Consider the following 22936-nt stretch of genomic DNA (forward strand, 5'->3'; position numbering starts at 1 on the left):
ATAATAATAAACTAATATATAGTAATATAATAACATTCTTTATGCATACATATATATGATTGGCATCCAGGTACAAAATACACCCTTTCCAGTTAGCAACAGTCTTGTTCAAAAGCCACATATTTAAGCAAACAGATGTATTTGAATAGTATGTTGTATTGCCTCCATGATCTAAAGCTTCAAACACAAAAACATGAAAACTGAACATGTAATATCATTAAGATTGGACTAAACTGTAGTTTTAGCACTAGTGCACTATGTTTTGTAATGCAGTAATTAGAAAATACCCGTGTTTTTGATCCGTCAACCAACAAGCATATTTAGCCTATTTGAACTAGAAGTGGCACCTGCACTTCCTGTTCGAGATTTCACCGCACCAGTACTTCAGCACTTTTACTGCCAGTTACAATTGCTTTATTTCGGCATTCCATGTCCTATTTCAGAATCAGACTAACAACGCATTTGGATCATTTATTGAAGTCTCTTAATTAAAAATTATTTTCCTGCTGTTAATCAAATCCCATGTGGACGGTAATACATCCACAGAAAACGTCCTTTAATTTACCACGCAAGCTAAAATTAAAATTCTGCCACCTAAACAAAAGCTGTGGATGGCAAACTGCCCCCCTCCCCCTCAGCTTTCTCCCTCACTGCCTCATGTGCTCCGTGTCTGTCTACTCTGCGGAGTACATCCAACTCGCCCCGAATGCATGCTCACTGTCTGACGCTGTGACCCAACCAAACGTAACCCTAAGGGTCCTCGTTAAATACATAGCTTTATCTCAATCCGGAAGCGATATAAAACGTGTGACTACGTCGCTAATGTAAATGGCGAGCACATTAATAATAGTGCGTTATCTTTGCGCGCGTCTCTCACTGGACGCTTTCACGTCAGGTGGTGCTGTACTAGTAATGAAGAGGTGAATCCCCAGTCTACAGTTTTGGGACCTACTCGTGCGCCGGCGTTCGAGCGATTAACCGAGTCAGCGTGGGTTCTCCGTGCCGTTTTGAGTGTCAGTAACTAAACTGACATCTTCTTATCATGCCTGTGAAGAAATGAATCGCGGTTCAGCGCTCGGCTTACACAGAATCGCGCGCCGAGAGAACTTTGCTTTGGAACTCTTGTGCGGTGGATACGGCACGCGCCACGGTAGCGCGCGGAGGATCAACAACTTTCCTCAGAAGCAGCGCTAGCGTCTTTCCCATGTCGCTTCGAAACCTTCCATGTCACCAATTATTGTTGCTTTAATTGGACGAGAATGTTTCAGAGACCGTGTCTGCTCAAACTCGGGGAAAACATCGTTGGTAAGCCTTGAGAAGCGGATAATAAATGACTTTTATGCACCTCAGACTCGCGTCCTCGCCAGGTGGACTGTGAAGAGACAGAAGAGGAATGTTTATCCGAAATTTATTGCCGCTCAGTTTGGGTTTTTTGCCGTTTTTGTTAAGTCACTGCTTTCTCTCACTGTTTCTTCCGTTATTTCAGGTAAGTTGGACTGAGCAGTTCCGTCGGTTTATGATAATTCGTTGTCAGGTTCAATAACTGAGCGTCGCGGATGCGCACGTGCATAACGGTCACTGTGTGATTCTCTACTGCGCTATATATGAATATATCCAGTTATTTAGATATCTACTAATGGATTTGCATACCTTTACGCTGTCACGTACAACTGGCAACTGTTAAATCATAAATGGCATTTATAGCATTTTTAGTTTAATCGGTATGATTAGATTTAAATAACCGCATTGGAACATTTCACTTTAATACACTTAAAGTAAAATATCCATGTATATTTGTGTGTAATATTTTGATCTTACACATCTTACTGCAATAGTTGTATTTACTACTAGTCTAGTGCAGTAGTATGCACTACATTTTATTTAAAGAGCATCCCCTCCTCTTGGTTCCAGCACCAGCTTAAGTCATAGATACTGAACAGTATTCAGTTCTGGAGACATGGCTTTTGGTCCTTTACTACTGTCCCCCGTGGCAACAACGCTTACAAGACTAGGAGAAGTGTTTCCTGGATGGCCTATTAGGGGGTGGCAGTGTCAGGGTTCACCCCTCGTTACTCCCACTCTTCTGGGGGTCCGAGGCTCTGCGATGTGGGTGGGTGCTCTCTTTGAGAGACCTCAGCCTCCACACACCCTTCAGTCTCCACTTTAGTGGGAGGGAGCTCCCATTCGCCAGCATGCGGAGAGAAAATCCGAGAGAGTGCTCGTGTTGTAATGATGTTCTCTTCATTGTAAATTCTAAGGGCTGTTGCGAAAAATCTCATTTTACTATTGCAGTTTTTGCCGTGCTACGCGTGCCATGACGATGAAAGCGACAAAAAACTAAATCTAAGTTGCGCTCTCTTCTTCTCCTTAGTTTGCGACAGGGGAGCTCCAGAAATCATGCTCTCGAACCACAGTGGCACAGCTGGAAGGGAGCTGCCAGTTGCCATGCCAGTGTAGGCCCTACCCACCGTTACCCCTCTCACCCCTCCTCCACCACCCCCAAGGCTTCTGGCTCCAACTGGTGAGTAGTGCTACCCTCTAATGTCTCTGCAGTCTTACTTCATAGTTTTCAGTCACATGACTGGCACAGCACCCCAGAGGGCTGAACATCCATAGAAGCAGCTCAGTTCTGTCAATTTTCCATCTGTCTGAAGCCACAAATGTTTTGAATACCTCCTAAAAGATGAAAAACAAAGGTATATGAACAAACTGCAAGTTTTAGGCACTTGATATCCATATACATTACCTACCACGGTATTTCAGTCACCAACACAGCATTCTAAACACTTAACATGGCTCAATTCTGTTCTCAATTACTCACCCTTATGTCGTTCAAAACCTGTATGACTGATTTTCTTTCTTTCAATACAAAAGAATGTTTGTATTGAAACAATTTCGGTTCTTACGGACTAGTCTGAGCTGCTTGGTTTGACATTGTGAGCAGTGGTCTGTACATTGCTGTGTTACGGACAGTGGACTTTTTTTTGCTCTCTTTATTTTCCCTACATTTGCTAATGTGACCGCACCTTAAGGCAGTGATATTAAAAGTATGAAGTGATATTTAGTCTAAAATTTATTTGTAAGACCTGCTATATACAAGCGAGCCCAGAATGTGAATGCAACATGCCTGTTAAGCATTTTCTTTCTGTAATGGTTTTCCATGGGAAAACGCTGAACATGAAACTGTGTTGGTTCATATTCTGGGTCCTTCTGCTTGCATGTACGTAGTATGTTTTATTAATAATGTGTATATTAAGTCTTCAAATATCACTGTCTTAAAGCCATGTGAATAATCTTCTTTAAATGATTTTCAAATTTAAATATAGCATGTTTATATTCTGGGAGCATCTGCTTGCCTGTAAATAGTAGGCAACATCAATAACATGCATGCTATTTAATATCACTGTATATTAGCACTTAGTACAAACTACCTGGCAGTGGAAGAAAGTCTTGTTTTGCCCTCCAGGTAGGCGTTCCCATAAGGCTTTGACGTCACATGAAAACTATGAATAGCAGTTAGTTCATAACACTGGCAATTGTTGACCTCTGCAAATGTTTTAAATCGAACACCGTTTGGAAGCTCTAGAACACTTTCTGCATCACCTCAGAAAGCTGTTCATGTACCTTTCTGTATGTCAGACATCAATCGTGCAATCTAGGATTTCCTCTAACAAGAATGAGTTTTATCTCCGTGTCATGTTGTCAGAATCTGCAGTGAGCTCAATGCCCCAAAATGAATGAATTGGCTGTGGCTGCACGGCTTTGCCAGAAAGTAAGGCGATTCATTTAATCTGATTTTGTCACTGCCGTTTTGAAGGTATCTTATAAGCAGTTTAATAGATTGCCCTTCTCGCTGAAACAATTTTCATTTCCTGACGCCTCCTGTTTTGAGAAATGGACATGGCCGGAAACTATGTTGCTGTTCGCAATTGACACAAAGCTCGATCCCCTTCATTACAGGAGGTGGAAATTTTAGATTTGTCATTAGGGGTCCCTGTCATGCGCTGAGGAAAGCCAGATCAATGAGGCCTCAGCATTGAAAGGGTTGTGAAATCAATCTGCCTTTGGAGTTTTAGCCTTCTGCTTTAAGCCAAGTAATGTACTCTCAAAACAATGGCAAGCAAGGAAAAACATTTCTACGAATTTATGACATATAAATAAGTATGTGCCTTGCATCAAATACCTGCCTCGTGCATACATGCTTGCTGCATCTTCAGATATGAAGCAAACGAAATCAATACTTTGCACGAACAGCCTGACATGCTTTAATATTATGTTTTCCTACTGTGACATGAAATGTTTTCAGGGCAAAATGCAACATAGCTATTAACAACCACATGTGCGCTGAGGATTTAACTGTAAAAGGCAGTTTTTGATAAGTAACCAATTGAAGGCTTGTGACAGGCTTTGCCTTTAGGGGCGAAATGGCTTTAACATTAGCTTATTAAAATTATTCATGAGGAAGTTGCGTTTAATGAGGACTCCCACACCTGTCGTTATTGAAGCAGCGATAAAAGGTTTAAACTGAGGAATGTATTAGTTGCGGATTCAGAGGGCCTGACTGCAAAAAAAAGGTGCTACCGCCCTAAACCTAATAGTAGGATTAAAACGCAAGTTTGACTTTGGCTGAACATCAGGAGAATCCTGCTGGATAAACAGATTCATAAAGTAGTAATTGACATGACTTAAAAAAGAACAGATTCATACCAATACAACAAGAAGAGATTTTTTTTAACAGCTCATTAATACACATCCTCTTATCCATCTCACCCAGGCAAATTATTGTCCACGATGGATAATGTCACGCTGTATTGCTTTCTGTTGTATGGTCTTCATTATAATCCACATTGGAGCAGACACATTGTACTGATTGAACCCAGAATATTACAGAAGTGTACACATTTTATCTCGAGATTAGTCTGAATCTATTTTTAGCAGAACTGCTGAGGATGTAGATGAGGGGAAGTAGATTAGATGGAATTGCTCCTGGGCTCTTGGAAAAGAACACACTCTTTTAAGCCCAAAAAAGGGCATGTGTGGCAGTCAGAAACACATGGCTAACTCTGCTAACCTCTCAGAGGTGTTCAGAGACACTAGGATTGCCACTGTGACAAATTCTAGTAACCTAAAAGCACCGGGAGCCCATCTTTTCAGAGTTTTCCCTTAAGGTGCGATGAATTTGATATTATTTTTATGGTGCTAACCTATGTGTCAATCAAAATAATGTATGCCGTGGCAGTAGTGGTCGCATAGAAAAATAGGGTGGTCCTCTATTTTTACATTACCCTTGTCAGAACATAACACACACTTAAAGATAATCATGTATAGCATTATTTAAAATTAAATGAAAAATGTAAATTAGTCATTTAGTTGTTTTACTTCATTTTTGTATTTTTAAATCCTTCAATCATATCTTCACATTAAAGCTTTTTGACTGTTTTTTAATCACTAATAAAGCTATTCTACTCATAAACAATAACATATACTTCACTGAACTAGCTGTATTGTGAAACGTGATGTTATTCCTTAATCTAGGCAGAAAGTTGCTGCCTAAAAACAACAGGATAACATGGAGCGCTTTGAAATGGCAAGTACTTCTCTCCTCTTGTCAGGCGTTCTCCCTCCGGGCCTGTCGGCTTGACTCCCCCTTCTGACAATCAAAGTAAAGGAGAGAAAAAGCAAAGCTAATGTCTCCCTGTCCAGAGGGCTGTTTTGTCGTGCAAGTGTATCTGCCTGTTTATGCTAATTCAAAGCATGTCAACATTAATTAAGCGTTTCAGCATCTTAGGAAGTAATTAAGTGTAGCGAAATCAAAAACACATTGTGACACAAAACACAAATAAAGCGAAACCAATTTGTCTTGCCATATCTCCATATCACCATCAGGTGAAACCACAGCAGGTGAAGAAAGATATCCGAGATACCAAGAAATGTTTTTGCTTGTACACTGTGACCAATTGCAGAAAATGTGCCCTCTTATCACACTTCTGAATTATTCAAATGTGTGCAAGTAGGATAGCTTACTACAGGGAAAATTGCTGTGTCAGAAGTGTAAAATTGTCCTCAGAGTGAGAAGGCAATCAGTGGCTTCTATGAAGTGATACATTATATAACAATGTATGAAAATAGGTACAATAGATGATCGAGGATCAAACTATTAAAGATCACCGCACTTGCAATGCCCCCATGGTCACTTACAATTAACTATCGTGTCTTATTTTGTTTTACTTATCAGTGGACCGGGTGAGGTGTGTTTATTCACTGTTACCATTTTTTCTTCATTTTCAAAGAATGACCTTCTGTTTCGACAAATATACTTCAGAATAAAGTCACTTACTTTACACATTTTAGCGTTTCTAAGTGTGGATTGAAAAAGCTGGTGATCCTGGTTCATTTTGCACTGGGTTTTAATTGTTAGGTATCAGATTTTATTCTATCGTTTAAATATATTTCCAAACACTGGAGGAAGTTTAAAGCTACCTTCCCTCATACTCACAAGATCTTGTCCACAGTCTGATGAATTGACCATAGTGCAGAAGGATGAGGGGTGTAACACCCACTGACATTTTCGCTGACTGTGAAATTGAGAAATTCACCTGGCATAAAGTGAAGAATCTGATGAGCCATTCACCTCTACTCACACACTTTTGCATTCACCTTCCCCTCTGTCCAATGTGTTTGTCGAGCCTATCTGCTAATGTTGCATGGATTGATTCCCCATGATCCAGTTTGTCTTATTTGAGAGGACATTGGTAATCAAGGAGCATTAGTAGATTGACAATCACTGGCGGAAAGCCATGCAGTTGCTCTGTGCACACGATGGTACTCTAAGCTGCAAATAAGTTCAAGACCCTCAAATAGGCTCATAATGGAAGGTTAAATCTTAAAGCTTTTTCATGCACTGCTGATTAATACTTTCCAGTTTAGGTTAATTACATACTAGAGAGGCAAATCATGATTCTCACTTTGTTTTATTTGTAGTGTTACTTTTCCTTTTTTGAAAAATGTAAAGCAAATCATTACTAGGCATTCTTCACCTTGTAATATTATTTTTAACTAACTCATGACACAGTACACTTCATGATTAAGGTGTGGACTCTGCATTTCTGTCAATATGATGAAAAGATCAAGGTAACATCTACAGTGTGAAGGTAGTAAGTAAAGTGCCAAGTAGTAACATACAGGGCTTTTAAAACTGTTGCCGTAATGCTATTTGGGATGGGCGCATACTGTAGTATCTCTGGAGATAAAACAAATTGCTTTCCTGATTAGAATCAAGATTTAATGTTCTGTACTTTGCACATTGTGTCATGTCTTGTTTTTCTGAGTTGTTTTGCCACTTGTGTATATAAGGCTACTTCAGGAAACCATTTATTGGAAGATTGATTGTGTTTCTGGTCTGGCGTACTTTACAAACTCATATAACTAAACTTTTTGGTTATAATAATTCATATGAAATAGTACACCTTTGCATAGTGTTTGATTTATAATTAAATTAAAAACTTGACTTGTGTCATTGTGTATAGCTTATGTTTCTAATCATTTAGCCTTCTTGAAGTACATCTCTTTCTTACAATCAACTGCATGAATATTATTGCGTCCCTACTTAGACTGCTGCCCCGCGACCCGGCCCAGAAAATGAATGAATGGATGGAAGTGAATATCTAAAGCTACTTCATTGCAACTTTAAAAAAAAAGCATATCAGTAATTAAAGTAAGATGGAATTAATTTGTTTTCTGAATTACATCAAAATTACATAACATGTCTAATTCAGGTGTAGTTACTACTATAATTCACGTTGGTCTGTTTGAATGTGGGCGGTGCATTTATTTATAATGTTTATATATAATTAAGTGAAGGAATTAATTTAGGCGATAATCGTGACCTACTACTACAGTGGCCTTTCAGAACAGTTTCCGGGATCGGCTCTCCTTATTGATTTAATTAGCTTTTTATGTTGGATGGGATGCCAGCAGGCAGTCGAACGACCAACTGTTATTTCACTCAGAAACTTGGCAAAAGGTCTAAATTCATTATGAAAGTGCACCAGGCTGCACAACGAGAAAATTAGCTTACGGTATTCACCAAAGGTCAAAATAAATGAGGAGAAGTGTTATGAAAAATATCCACAGACATTCCTAACTGGGGCGGGATTAGATTTCAGTTCTGTACCATGAGCTGCCTGGAACATTTTGCAAGCAAATTATGTAACGATATTTACTGTAACTCAAAAAATGACAGATTTAAAAAACCATTATCCTGAGTAAAAAAAAACTATTAAAAACCCATTTTTCAAAATACAAATAAAAATGTAAGTACTTGCTGATAAAAACATAGTGATTATGTACATGTGTAGATGCATGGACAGGAGACACTGCTGAAGTCACGTAATATTTTTTTTCTAGCTTGTGCACTTCTTGAGCATCCAGCCCAATGCCGCTGGCAAATGTCAGGAGTTGTGGTGGAATGTCAGGAGTCACGGTCTGGCTCCATCACATCCCCTGAACCGAATGGACAGGACGTGCTCTCAGGTCTGGCCCTGCACCAGGCTCCTAGCTTTAATTAAAGAGGGCTTTAGGATGTGTGCCAGAGACTTTGAAGAGTCGCCTTCATCGATCAGCCTCACCGTCTCATCTAGCTTTCCACACCCCCACAGCTTTTGAATCATCTTAGTACTCATTTTTTTATTTATTTTTTTCATTTCACCACTCATCGTCATTGGATGATGGAGTGATGTTTTTCCTGTTTGAGTATGACTAACTAGGTAGGATGGGGGAAGCAGCAGATGCCTGCAGGCTCTGCGCTGACCTTTGCTCGGATGCACTTTGTCATGAGTGTGGATGAGCCACCCACAGGGATGGAGGCCCACGATTGCTCCCTCCCTCTGCCTGCAGACTTTCCTGTTGTAGAAGGAAAACGGAGGCCCTCCCTACCTGCGTTTGCGATCAAACGCAAGAGGTCTGTGGCTCAGGCAACAAAGGATATAAAGTGGGGGCTTTCAGTTAAATCCTAGGTGATCCAGGTCTGCAGAATGAAGGTCTCAAGATGCCTAACGGCATCTAAATATCTGTGAAATCAAAGCCAGTGGCAGCCACTTCTTGCCTGTGTAATATCTGATAACATTCTACTATGAAGAAATCAGCAGATGGTACTGCAACCGAGGAGAGAGTGAGAGTGAATAAAAAAATGATGAGTCCCTACTCTAACTGAGCGGTAAGAATTAGTCTGGAGTTGAAAATTCTCGTAAATTACTTAAAAGTCCCTGACTTTGCTCTTTCTGTGGCAGTCTACCAAAAAAATGTGCAGAGCTCGACTCAAATGGAGTTATTGTTTGTTTTTATATCTGGCAGCCTGTCAGTCATCTTATTTTAAAATCTGTTTTGCCCAGGCAATCCAGAGCCATGTAACTCCATTAAACAGGAGAGCAGGTACAAAAATAGCCTAATCTAATAGGCCTGGTTCGCTCTGCCTTCATGAGACCGAACCTCTGATATCTGTCTACTGCTCCTTTATCATAGACGGGAGACAATGCTTTTCACAGTGTACACGTTTCAGGTACACGCACTAAACTTTTACATTCATGCTTTTTAATGTTGGATATTATAAGCCTTTTCTTGGGAAATTGAATGAGCTCATGCACATTTTTGTCCAGTGATTTTATTGTTTGATTGTTTTTACTTAAAAGTGTTAATCTAGTTCAGCCGTCAAAACATGGATCTACTTCATTTTGTAGCACAAGAGATGGATTTGCAAGCATTTTTTTAAGGTTAAAGAAATAGTTACCCATAAATGAAAACTCATTGTTCTGTTGTTCTAAACTTGTACTACTTAGTGTCTTCCATAGAATGCGAAAGCAGGTATGTGGAAGAAGGTGGGGGGTTGGGGTTCAATATAATGGTCCAATTGACTTTCATTGTATAAACAAAACATTTTTTTTGTATCAACTCGTGGACGAGTAAATGATGACAGAATTTATATACTTTTAAGAGTTCGAAACACCTCCTGTTGGATCCCTTTTCCCATGGCATGCTCTCTACAGAAGCACAAGGGTCTAATTACTGAGTTCGTTCAAGCTAGACGCTGTTTGCCACTGGAGGTCATCTCTTTGGGGCAGCCATCATTTCTCGGTAAACACATAGCGTGTGTTGGGCCATCTGAGAGTAAGGAGTCTTCCGAGGACAGACCTTTCTTCCAGGCAGACAGTTCACTCATTATCAAATGTTAGTCATTTTTGCTCTTTGCTCTAAGTTATCAGAAAGAGAGCATGTGCAGAAGACACACAGAAGCCTTTACAAGCAGACAAATTTTGTGTGAGGAAATAAAATCACAAAAACATATTTACATGCATATGCTGTATGGTGTCTTAATGCAAGTGTTAAAGATGTGTAATCAACCAGTATTATAGCTGTTTTTACATATTAACAAGTCTGCTTTGACATTTAAATAAGGTTACTGAGGTCATTTGTTGTTCATTTGCCCTGAAGCTTTCTGCCTCTAACAATGTATTTTGATTTTCAGGTGTGTCATAGCTCATCAGTAAAGAACCTGACTTGGTAATCAATATAAGAGTTACATTCTGCTCTGAATTATTTCCGGAGTTATGTGTTTGCGTTCTCACGTCCGTTCTAAATTGTGAGGTTTGGGTGCATCAATCTAGATGACAAACAGCAAGAGAGAATTCCATATGAAGTTGCTGATTCATTGGTCTCGACCCATGGGACAATTATTCAGTGATTTATACTCTGAAGTGTCTGGCTAATACCTCACTCCATTTCATTAATGGGAGGTTTGTGAGAATGACGAGAAATAACAGAGAGTGATGTTTGTAGTATTTCTTCTGTGTAACAGTGTACCACTGCTTTTTTCCATTGAAGTAATGCTGATTCTTGTGCTGGAGCCAGTGTTCAGCTGGTAAGACTAGTGAACCTTTTGCGAAACTGACCAATGTTTAAATGTATAACTTCCTTAATTATAATGCAAGTTTTGAGAACATCTATCGTATTAAGTTTAATGTTTGGCTAATGTAATCTATGATTACCATCTGATTGAGGTGCAGTGGGTAAGAATTTATGAGTGTAATGAGTTCACAGATATACCATTATAATAATATAATAATAAAACCATTTGTAAATTGGAGGTCAGTAAGATTTTTTTTTTTTAGTTTTAAGTACATTAAATCTGTACTTTCTATACCCATTCAATTTATCAAAGGTACGGCAAATACTTACAGAAAAGTTGTATTTCAGATAGACGTTATGAAATCACTTGGACATTCATTTAAGCTTACATTAAAAAATATATTAAAATGAAATGATTGGTTATTGATTGGCTAGACTGAGCTGTTTTTGGTCTTTGACGTAATTGGTTCTAGACCAAAGCTTTAGTGACTTTTTGAGGAGATGTGTGGAATTATTCCAGAATGGTCTTCGGCACCAGCTAAACCACTTCATTCACTGTAATACAAAGGTATTTGAGCTGCTACTGTAAGCTGTTACATGAACAGAATTTGAGACTCACAGTTATTAATAAATGTTGTTGTCAATCCCAAACACTTACTGTCAAGAGCCAGAGTTTCAGAACAGATACATCAGAATCTGAGGCTCAATTCTCAAAGGTATTTAGAAAGAAAAGTAAACAGAACGAGAGAGACAGTGAGGTATGCGATAGAAAGCGAGAAAGGGAGATCCAGAGGAGAGTGAGAGAGAAGAGGCAGTAACCCCGTTTGCTCATGAGGGCAATGAACTTGTTAATTAGCCTTCTCCTGTGCATTTTTATAAGTACCATTAAAACTGCTCACTAAAGCACGATGCCACTATCAGTTCCCAACCAGAGAAAACTCATCCAAACTTTAAAGTGGTGGGAAAGGTAGAGCAGCCTGAAGCACTAATATGTTTCTGGATGAGACGGCTGTGTAATGGTCCAAATAAAGCGCCTCTCGGATATGATAAATGGAGTAGAGCAGAATGCTGCAGCCCTGTGATTGGGCAATCAGACTGTATTGCTGTAAGAGACCAGTGTGAGAGTGATAATGGTAAAAGTAATGTTCGCTACATTAGGGACAAGTGGCATGGTTGACTACTAGTCCAACAACGAACTAATCAGCGAGGCTGTCTTTTCTAACCATCAAATATTCTGTGTGAATTTTCATCTTTAAATTTAGTCTTGCTACAGCTGTTGAAGCACCAATTTTATAACCAATCTTATAATACCCGTAATTTTGAAGTAAACCTGTGCTTCAGAAATACTTTAATTGTTGGTCTATGTAGCCATGTATACAGGTGTCTTTGGCCAGCTTAATGGTTTGGGTTGATTTTTTATTTTTTTTAGATGACAACATAAAATAAGAACCCTGCTTTCTGTTACTTTTTGTCTGTTTCATAGCTTCCTACTAGTTGATTCAGTTTTGCATATCCCTGTCCTGTCCTCTTTGTTCATTTAGTGTTCTGTGTTCTGCAAGGTTTTTTAACACTTTATCTCTCTTCCAGTGGCTCCCTCCACGGTATCCCCCATAACTCCATGGAGAAGAGAGATGGAGATTTTAGTACTGGGGACAGTAAGCTGTGCATCTGTGGTCTTCCTCCTCTTGACTGCCATCATTTGCTACAAGGCCATCAAGAGGTAATCTCAAAAGTTTTAGATACTTATACCAAATATATTTATTTATTTCATTCTTTCATTGTTTCATTGGTTGATTTTAATTGTCTTCATTTTCATAACCACATTTAAAAAAGCAAAAACAGAAGTTAATGTAAAATGTGAGAATTGTGTAATTTGTTTAACTTTTTACACATTTTATATAACTTCGGTCACTGACTTTGTTTGTAATTCAGTGCTTTCTTGTGTGCAACAAGCTAAAATACTTTGAAGAATTTTCAACTAGAAAGAATTATTATTTTTTGTTATCTTTTATGTTCAAAAGAAGAAAAAAATGATAAAAGGTTTGGAACAACATGTGGGTGAGTAAATGATGATTAGAATTTTCCTTTCTGATTGAAACTATACCTCTAGGTTGATGTTGTCTTTGTTTTTTAAAGCACCATACAAGCCTACAGGTAAACAGAAAATTCCATTAGCGTTTATGTGTGTCAGCTTCATGCTTCCTTAACATAACAAGATAACAAGGCAAAAAGATGATATCTCCATTTCTCGTCTGAAACATGAATTGTGAGTGTTATTTTAGTTGAGATGACATATGGCTGTCACCTTCCTACATTAGGAAAAACAATGACTATGATTTATGGTTAGAAAAGGGAATGTGTTTTTCACTGATGGTGCAGTAGAAGGCATAAGCATTGCATGGTGTGTCATCCTTAAGCTGCTCTTTTGGTTTGGTACCAGTGACATGCTGTCAAGGGAACAACTGAGAGGCCTGTCAAATCAGCTGCAGACAGGGAAATGGCCTCAGACAGTCCAAGTCACTCACACAGCGAAAAAAGGAAAGAGGCTCCCAGACAGTCTTTGATACATCTAGGGCTAAACTATGACAATTCATAGATTTAGCAGATGTATTGCTATTTTGCATATTTCTTTTATTTCTCTTCTAGGTAATCATAAAATCTCTCAGTTGCCAGGTTGGAGTCAGTAAGCATTTTTTATTTAAGGAACAAGCGTTGACCTTTAATATATGCTGTCACTATATCACTTTCTGCAGTAGCTTTAACAGTTTTTTAAATTCATGAGTTACAGTGTGAACTCAAACATTTTTGGCTGCATAACATTTTGTGAAACCTGACCGCGTAGAGAAAATCCTGTATAAAGCAAAGACTGGCCATAAAGAGAAGAACATTTTATGTAAAAGAGAGCCACTGAGATACCATTTTATCTGCGATACTGTAGTACAGCATTTCACTGAAGCTTTTGACTATTTATCAAGAGGATTTATCACTGCAGGTGTTCTCCTCCTCCTCATATTTTCTTTAAACCTTTCTAGTTTTTGGGTGCAGATTTCGAAATATACAAAGCATAAATTATTTGCAGAAGTGAATTCACACTCGGCTTAAGATCATGATACATCACTAGATGCCTCATCCTTGCTGGCATCATCTGCTGCTGTCCAACTATCCTCAAGCATTTCAATATTTAACCACAACACTCCGGAATTGGTGAAATGTGTCAACATAGGAAGTAACATCAGGTTTCATCTATAAAACAATGAACGGCTGCTTACACTTCTATCAGGCAAGTGATAATCAGGGTATTTCCACGACGAAAAGGGAGGAAGAAATTAAGGAATACGTTTCAGCAATATTTTATGTAAAATTCTTGAATGATGAGTCGGCACACTGCAGCTGCCTGCAATCTGTGTAGCTGTGACCATAGCTGTGCAACCTTTTGTGTCTTGTGATAAATGGTAACAGTGTAATTAAAACATTGAGTATGCAGTTTCATTAATCATAGTTTTGTGAAAGGTGATTTGCATCACAGTTGTTATATCTGCATCATAGCTGTATATTTTAGGATGACTGGAATGCTTTATTGATGAATTGGCTTGCAGCACCAGAACTGATTGCCTCACCCCCCCAAAAAAAAGAGTCAGTCCATGTGATAAGTATCAGTTGACTGTATTTGGCCTGGTTCGTGTCATCCCGAGACTACTCTCATTAAAGTGAAACTATTCAGATTTTCCAGTGAAACTAGTGGAGGTGGATCCAATCTGTTAATGTTAAAACATTCCAGTCTTCTGGAAATTAATCTTTTATTTATGAAAGCTGTGGAACATCCCCTCCTGGCTATTAAACCGGGGACTTGTTATGAGCTCTGTTTTGGAATCATTTCACTTGGTGAATTCGTTTGTTACACATTGCCTCTTTTTTTGCCTGAGAACTTGGTATAAGGAAGCCAACTCCCAAAGGAAAACCCAGCTGGCAGCTATTTCCCCACTAATGAGCTTGCCCAGTCTGCCAAAATGAAGAGAGAGACATGTTTAATGCCTTCCTTTTATATGCATGCGAACACATCATTTAGCTATGCCCAATGACCGATGCACCGCAAATGGTGCTTCTTCAAACAGTCACTAAAATGTCCCAGTGAAGGCTCGGATTATTACCCCAATCATTGCTTTATGGCTTCTGCATGCTGAAGCCTGGTGTGGCTCACTTATTGTAATGAGTTTAATGGAATTAGAGGCACTGGAGGGGAAAGCTAAAGCAGTTTTGTTGAAAAGTTGCTCAGTGCATATAGTGAAGAACAGATATTAGTTGAGAGAAATGCTGTGAATTTTGACCGCTGTAAACGAATGATAAAGCGTCCCGGTCATTGAACGGTAGTGTAATTATGATAACGAATACTCTAAACAAACTCATTTAGAGCCCTCAGGATAAGATAACGCAAACATAACTTCGGTTGATCTTTTTTTCCCACCCTCTTAGCTCTGCTGAACATGCAGCACTGTTAAATGCTGTCATGCATAGTTACAGTCAACACATCCTAAAATAACTTTTTGGGTGAACTTCCTTCACATTTGAAATGCTAATTAGATTTAGGCTTGCGTTTAAAGTGCTCTATGAGACACTGAGGCTAAAAAGGCTAAAATTGTCTGAAATAGTTGCAAAATTAGGCACTGTCAGCTTTTTATTTTTCATTTTTTCCAATAGGATAAAAATGTGCACGTACTGTACAACTTGGAAAACATTGATTAATATTTGAGTGTATGTGTTGCACTCGTGCTTGAGGGTAATAAACATTCTAGACAGCACTACTATTGGACGACTTATGTTATTCAGTACCTTCTGAACTCTCTAATTTAAAAATAAATCATGTCTGTGTTGTGATTTCTAAAAGCGTAAACTAGGTTTTTATAAATATGCTCTGGGTAAGCTCAGGCACTTAAACTTGACAAGAAGCTCCACAAGATGCCAAACAGGATAGAAATAAAGACCTATAATAATTAAGTAAGGGATTAACAGTTAACTTAATGTAGCTTGATATTTAATTTAATTTTGAAGACACGAATACCACAAAAAATTTATCTAAATTTTTAGAATTTATACATTTTCAAGAAAATATGCTTTATTAAGATTCTGACAATGTATTTTTGGGAAACATGGTATGATGTTGTTGTATGTGGCTGTGGCTGTTGTATGTTAGAAGAGATTTTTTTAAGTTTATTTAATTGTGATACTGTGATAAAATAGTTAATTATTATGAATTATGACATCTTGGGGGAATAATAATTAATTTGTTTCCTACAGTCCTTTTGGAAGCAAACTCAAACCACTCTGTTTATTTTCAGAGGAAATGAATCCATTCTGGTGCCTATTCCAAAGAGCCAGTTTATAAAATATTTACCTTTACCTGTAATGTTTTGTGTAGCCCTCTGCCATGTGTGTACTACACATCATGTATTATTAAGGGCCTAGGCCCACATTTGGAGGTGAGGATGTAGCTTTTTTTAGGTTTTGCAGTGATATTCCTGGCTTCTTTTCAATGAGAAAAGACTAACTGAACCACTGAGGATCAAACCCTGTTTAACAAACAAGAAACCTTGAGTGTTATTTGGTGTATGTATACATGTACTTTAGACTGTTTATATCAATTCGATTTAGCTTTGATTTTTCACACTGTTATAGTATGTATCTAAAACCAAACATTAACATTAGAAAAAATTTAACCTTTGTCACTACAGTACATAGTACTACAGTAATAGTTTTTAGGCATCTACACAGGAAGAGGTCGGCTCTTACAAGTTATCGCTTGTTTTTCTAACTTCAGCTATGCTTCAGAACTTATCCTTCCTGATTTTAGTACGAGAGGCATTTTTGGCCTACATTTTCCCAAAGGATTTGCGTGTCGTTCTCAGAGGAGAGGTCACGTACAACCCAGGCAACGAATAGTGTGCTGAAATGCTGTAGGAATGGCTTCGAGGACCTCTCAGGTGTTGCTGTCCATCAGTGACAAAAGGTGGTAAAGAGAGCAGAAACAGAGCGAGAGAGGGTGTGCAAGCGAGCAGGCTTAGTGCTGAATCAGGGGAAAGATAAAGGAGTTTTTGGCTTCCCATCCTGGCACGTTACATAAGCTGAGCGGTCCACAGAGGAACCGGGCGACTGTCAGGGCATCTGCACACGGTGCAGTAGAGCAACACGACTCGAGGGACATCCGCACGACTGCTGGAGTCCATGAGCCTTTAGCAGGTTGGAGGGGGGACAGAAACAAGCTCTCAGTGGAAAATTACTGTTTAGCTGAAAAAGCATAAACGCTAGTTTTACGCAGTGGACTTCCAGACAGGACGCATGCAGATTGAGAAGATGGGTATGATGTGATCAATCCAACGAGCTTTCTTCGCTAAAAAGTATCTTAAGTATTCATTATGGAGTGTTTTACATTTGCATCGAATTGTTCTTCATTTGTCAAGTGTGTCAAACAAACGAAGACCAGTCCTTAAGTGACCCTGCTCTACAGTGCAGCTGCTCTTTTATTTATAATATGCTTCTATCAACTTTCTGTTTAGTTAAACTAATCATCTTCTATTCAGTATTATGTCAAGGATAATATAACTATTTTATTTCTCCCTGTGTGTTGATTTCTAAAAGGAAGAGGATAGCGAGACCTTGTTTCCTTCACTTTTTTTTCTTGCTATCCTCCTCCTTCCCCATTCCACCCCTCAAAAATCAGATGAGGCAGAGTTTTTCCCATGTGTAAATCATGCAAAGCAAGAGGATGTCTTTATAGGAAAGCCCTGCAGCCTGGGGCATCTTGTGACAGATGGCCCCTGCAGAGCTACGGGATTGTCTCATCAGTCCTGCCCAAGAGACAGAGACTGTGTTTATCACAACAGATGAGCGCTAGCTACCTCTGAACATTTAATCAATCTCGACAAGGAATTCAGTTGAAGGTATAGCTGTATTTGTTGCTCAAGGTTCGAAACACTACGTCCTCTTTAGAAGCTGTAGAGCAGGAACAAGGTCTGTGCTTATAATAATATGCTTTCTAATCAAACAGCAGGAAAAATGACGATTATTTAGAGCGATAATGCACACAAAAATGAAAAATCCTGTTATTTACTCTCCCTCCTATCATTCCAGACAATGATTTTTTCTTCTGCAGAAAGATTGTTTAAACTTTTTTCCTCCATACTATTATAGTCAACAAATCTAGACCATGTTTACTATGAACTTTTGAAACTCTTGTACTGCTTTTCAACAGTACATAAAATACAGTACATACCGTAATGTTGTAAAATTCAGATTTGCTGCTCAGTTATCATTATTATAAATGTTGAAAACTGTTGTCATTCTTAATATAAAAATTTTAAAAAATTTTAATATTAATGAGGTTCAAAAACATGACAATTTTACCATGTTTAATGACGGACATTGAAGCTGTAACTCAGCTCCACACAGCAATGACATTTCATATGGGTCAGCTAAAACAAATGCTCTTTATCTTATCCTGTCTGCAAAAGCAGCCTTCATTCAACAAGTTGCTATCTCATGTGTATTTCTCTGGAAGAAACGGGTCAATTTTAATGAGCTCAAACCCTGTTTATGAAATTAGACTTGTCCTCCAGACAGACCCCAGAGTGCTGCAGACAGTAGAGATGGGCTCTGTAAAGGTCAGGTTGTTTTCTTTCTCATGACCATTTATATTTTTCCTGACCTAATCATTAATGTGATGTGGAATCTCTCATTCTGGTATTTACTGTTATTGTTCAAGCTTCTGGTGTGTTTACTGTTGAACTCAGTGACCACACACTTTTTATTTTAAGTCAAATTCACTTTTCTTTTCTTTTTTGTACTTGCACACAATTCTAAGCCTTGAAACCCAGACAACTCTGAGTTAAATAATTAAATACATATTTGATATTATATAAATAAAATAAATTGAGTCACACATTTATTTGTTTAACAAAGCTCAAATACTCTATGTACTCTGAAGCTGCAGTCAGTGTGTTTTATGTTCTAAACCCATAGAAATAAATTGTGTAAATATGATTATTATATCATTTTATACACAGTATTTTGTTAAATGTATGTGAAATCAGTTCCAAAAATGTGGGGTCACCATAGGTTTACCTAATGATTTGAATGGTAATGTATAAATTTACTGTATAAAGTTTTATTTTGCTGTGCTGTTGGGCAATTCTCTAGTTATCAGTTTGATTTCACTAGTTTGTGAATTTAGTGAACTTTAGTGTCATTTCCATGGTAACTGTCGTCTTAGTGGATTTCACTTAATTCGGATTTACTAAAAAAGGAAGCAGGCTAATGGTTTCTACGGAGGCATACTTCAGCACTTAACCTTCGAGTTATATTAAGGCTGTCTTAAAACATTTATCAGGTATTGTTGAAAATCAGTTTCTCTTTGGAGATTCAGAATGGCATTTTTACATCCAGAAACCGTTTAGCCCTATTGTACGAACGTGTCATTATAGCGATGATGTGCTAGTTTGGCATTGGGCTACTCATTAGCTTATTGAACATTGTCGATTGCTTTTTTCATGTGGCCCCTTTCTGTACAACCTTACATTGCAAAAGCGGAAGCATTAATATGCCCCAACTAATTCAAACCTTTACTCATATTCATTTTGGCAATTTGTATCCCCAGCATCCATCTATCAGCTTATACCTCAGGCCCTCTCTACCATTAAGTCAATATGTGACTGACATGATTTAACAAAATATCAACAGATTGGATCTGCATGCTTCGCTGTTTGGGCAGCTCTGGATTTTAATGCAGTTATGAAGGCAATTGGCTGCAGGCAGGTTGCATATTTCAAATTGTAATAAAGAACGGACAGGCCAGAGCGCATACCACAGCTTTTTAGTTCCAGCAGCCATTACTGCTTGCGGGAAGTCATTTAAACTGCAGAATAACTCACTTTGATGACCTATGCTGCTGTTTATCAAACCAGACTTTGTTAGTGTCTCAAGGAGCATCTGAAAGTGTGCACTGGGGCTTCCTGAACCACCGATTGTGAAATGAAACGAATATGGTACGCAGAAAAAAATGTAATTCAAATTGAACCTGCTTTGTGTTTTCCTTTCCTGGTTTTTCTGTTTGCCTTTGAGACTTTGTATTTCTTTGTGCTAAGCTCAGGCCTCTACAACCCGATCAATAGCATCCTCAGTCTGAGCAAAAATAGTTGTTTGAAGCTTAATCTTTTTGTTCTCCTTTCCAGGAAACCCCTTCGAAAAGAAGAGAACGGCACAAACCGAGGGGAGTATGCCATGAGCTCACGCTGTAAACAGCAGGTAGTGGAAACCAATAACACTGGAGTATAGTGGCCATGCTACAGCTGAACATTCACCCTACTACGGCACCACCATCTCTGTTTGGGTTTATGAGATGGACACAAGGTAAATGATGAATTTAGGAAAGGTAAAGCTCACGGCTGCCCTTCTTGGGACATAAAATGATGTTTAAAGAAAAGACAAAAGTGAATCCGAAATGACTGACGTGTATAGGCAAGTATAAGCAGGTTTTGTGGAGACATGGAAATTCTTAGCGATGCTGGCAGCTGCACGAGTATCACGAGACTCAACCTGGCGGCCCCCCCGGGGCCCCTTTGAGGACAATATACAACACCAACAACTAAATAAACGCATGCACTTTCTGTTGAATGCAATGATGTTTTAAAATTCCTGTCTTCTCTTGTCTTTAACTCTGTCTTTGCAGTGTTCCTCATTAAACAGTAAAGGTTCTCTCACCTCATGTAGATTGTGTGAGTGTTTAATGGTTAAAAGACTGCATAGGCCCCATTGTTTTGATACAATCAACAAATGGGATCGGATGGTCCTGTATTTTGTGCACCAAAAAATATACAATGGAAAACAGGAAATGTTTTCCTTTAACACCCAGAAATTTATTGCGGTTTGTGTTACTATGCAATTGGAAAGGTTTGAGTTCTCGAGGTGCATGTTTATAATACAATAAAACACGAGGCTAGCGTTAGCATTGCTGATAGTTAGCAGATTGTAGTCTGATCATCCTATACATTTGTATTCAAATTTGTCTGACGGTGTAGCCCACATGTGAAAGAGATCTATTTATAAATGCATTGAAAAAAAAACAACAACAGGCATGATGAATTAGTTTTAGGGATGGGTTGAAATAGCTGATATTAAAATTTGTACTATTTTGTCAAAAAATAAAATGCACCACAAACTAAAATTGTTAGGTTTTGTGAATGTCAAAGCAATGTTTGGATGCGTAGACAACATTATGTACAGTATGAAATATGGATAACTCTTTATTTTGAAATGAATAATTCATTGAGTAGTTGAGATCTTAAAAATCATAATAGGTGCGAGTTCCATTATAGAAATAGTGCTCTTAAAGGGTAAAACGTTTGCCATATTGTTCTAAGTTGGCTCTAGACAAAAGACATTTAAAAACAAATGTTCACAATTAAATATCCATTATCTTCCAATAAATATCCAATATATTTATACAAGTAGTAAAAACTGACTGTTACCTTATAACAGATATGGTCCTGATATATGGTGCATCATTCTTTTAACTAGTTTGGCTTTCTGTGTTACATTTATATGAAATACACAATATGATGGATGTCCAATATCAGTTTACCTTTCGGTAGTCGCACATTGTTCATGAAAGCGGTCTATAATTTTGCTCCATAATGGGTACATTTTAAAGTTTAAATAATTTAAAATGTATTGTCGTGTGTGTTTTTGTTTTAAACTTAATACAATGGGAAACATATAGATTTTACATTAGTCATTTGCTCATTATGGTTAATACAACAGAAAACGGTGCAATAGTATAACTCCATTTGATTATCAAAACATCATCTCTTTGTCTTATTAAGGCTCTTACCGACCTTTTTTGGCAACTCGTATAAAACTAGGACATAACAAGCTTTTACGAAGACGGTTTAAAGCTATTTTAAAGTCGTTAATACTGTGATTTCCTGTGGGTTAGTGGATGCTTTAAAGATGTATCAAGGTGATTCATCAAACAAGCTTAACCCTGCATTTAGCTTGTATCACTCTTAACCAGATCCTCTTCACATTTTTTATTGGATCTCTATATATTGAACGTGTCTAGTCCCCCCCGACTCCCCTTTTTTCGTCGACAGGAGCTTGTTGTAGAAAACAGCGATGCACTGGTCAAGCATAGTAACACTGAACTATGAATCATAATATACAACCATATACAACTGAGCAATGATGTTTACATAACATACAAGCTTGTGTGAACAAATATCTTCATAAAACATTCTCACAATCTACTGTACAGTCATTCACCCATTCAACAAGATATATGAACTGAAGATACATGTGTATTATACTGTACATAATATACTGTATAAGGTACTCAGAATTGTATTGCATGAATGTACATATCAATATTTGCCTTCTTGACAGTCTATTGTGTGTACAGAGTAAGAGAAAATGTTTATAGGGATAAGTATAAGTCGATGTGTCGTCAGAACAGAATAAGTGTTATTGTTTGTCTGGAACAAGCCATTAATGTATATTTGAGTAATCAGAGGTTGTTGCACAATGTATGCATCACATACCAAAATGTAAAACTATTATATATTGTGCATTGAACTAATTTAATTGCAACTTGCTGACTTTTTTAGTTTTAAATAAAATTGTACTACTGAATCACATCTGGTGCCTTTTTATGTGCAAAAATCGTTTGATTTTAACCATAAAATGACGATAAAAGCTGTACATGAGCAGCTTTCTAGTCAGAAAATATGGTCTACGATATACACAATATATATTTATAAATCGGTTTTATTATAATTTCATTAAAATGTTGACACCTGATATCTGTCAGCCTTGAAAGGTTTTGCGGTTGTATGTGGTGGATAATTATATTTCATTAATTGCTATCTGAGATATAATTATCTTTATGTAATTGTTGTACTATAAATATCGTACCTAACAGCAGCAGCAGCAACAACAACAATGACTCATAAGACTAGCACTCTCATTCTGTTGCATATGAAATGTTGTTTACCTT

General features: G+C 37.9%; 1 protein-coding gene across 1 annotated transcript; it reads left to right on the top strand.

Annotated features, from left to right (window-relative positions):
- The first annotated feature begins 678 nt into the window (after nucleotides 1-678).
- prima1 (proline rich membrane anchor 1) lies at nucleotides 679-22577 on the top strand. The gene is given in 5 exon segments (XM_043220373.1): nucleotides 679-1486; nucleotides 2372-2471; nucleotides 2474-2521; nucleotides 12487-12619; nucleotides 20118-22577. Coding segments are annotated over 5 exon segments (477 nt in total). The 5' UTR covers nucleotides 679-1393; the 3' UTR covers nucleotides 20221-22577.
- Nucleotides 22578-22936: the final 359 nt, after the last annotated feature.

This window comes from Puntigrus tetrazona, chromosome 20 (assembly GCF_018831695.1).
Source record: "Puntigrus tetrazona isolate hp1 chromosome 20, ASM1883169v1, whole genome shotgun sequence".
NCBI lineage: Eukaryota > Metazoa > Chordata > Actinopteri > Cypriniformes > Cyprinidae > Puntigrus > Puntigrus tetrazona.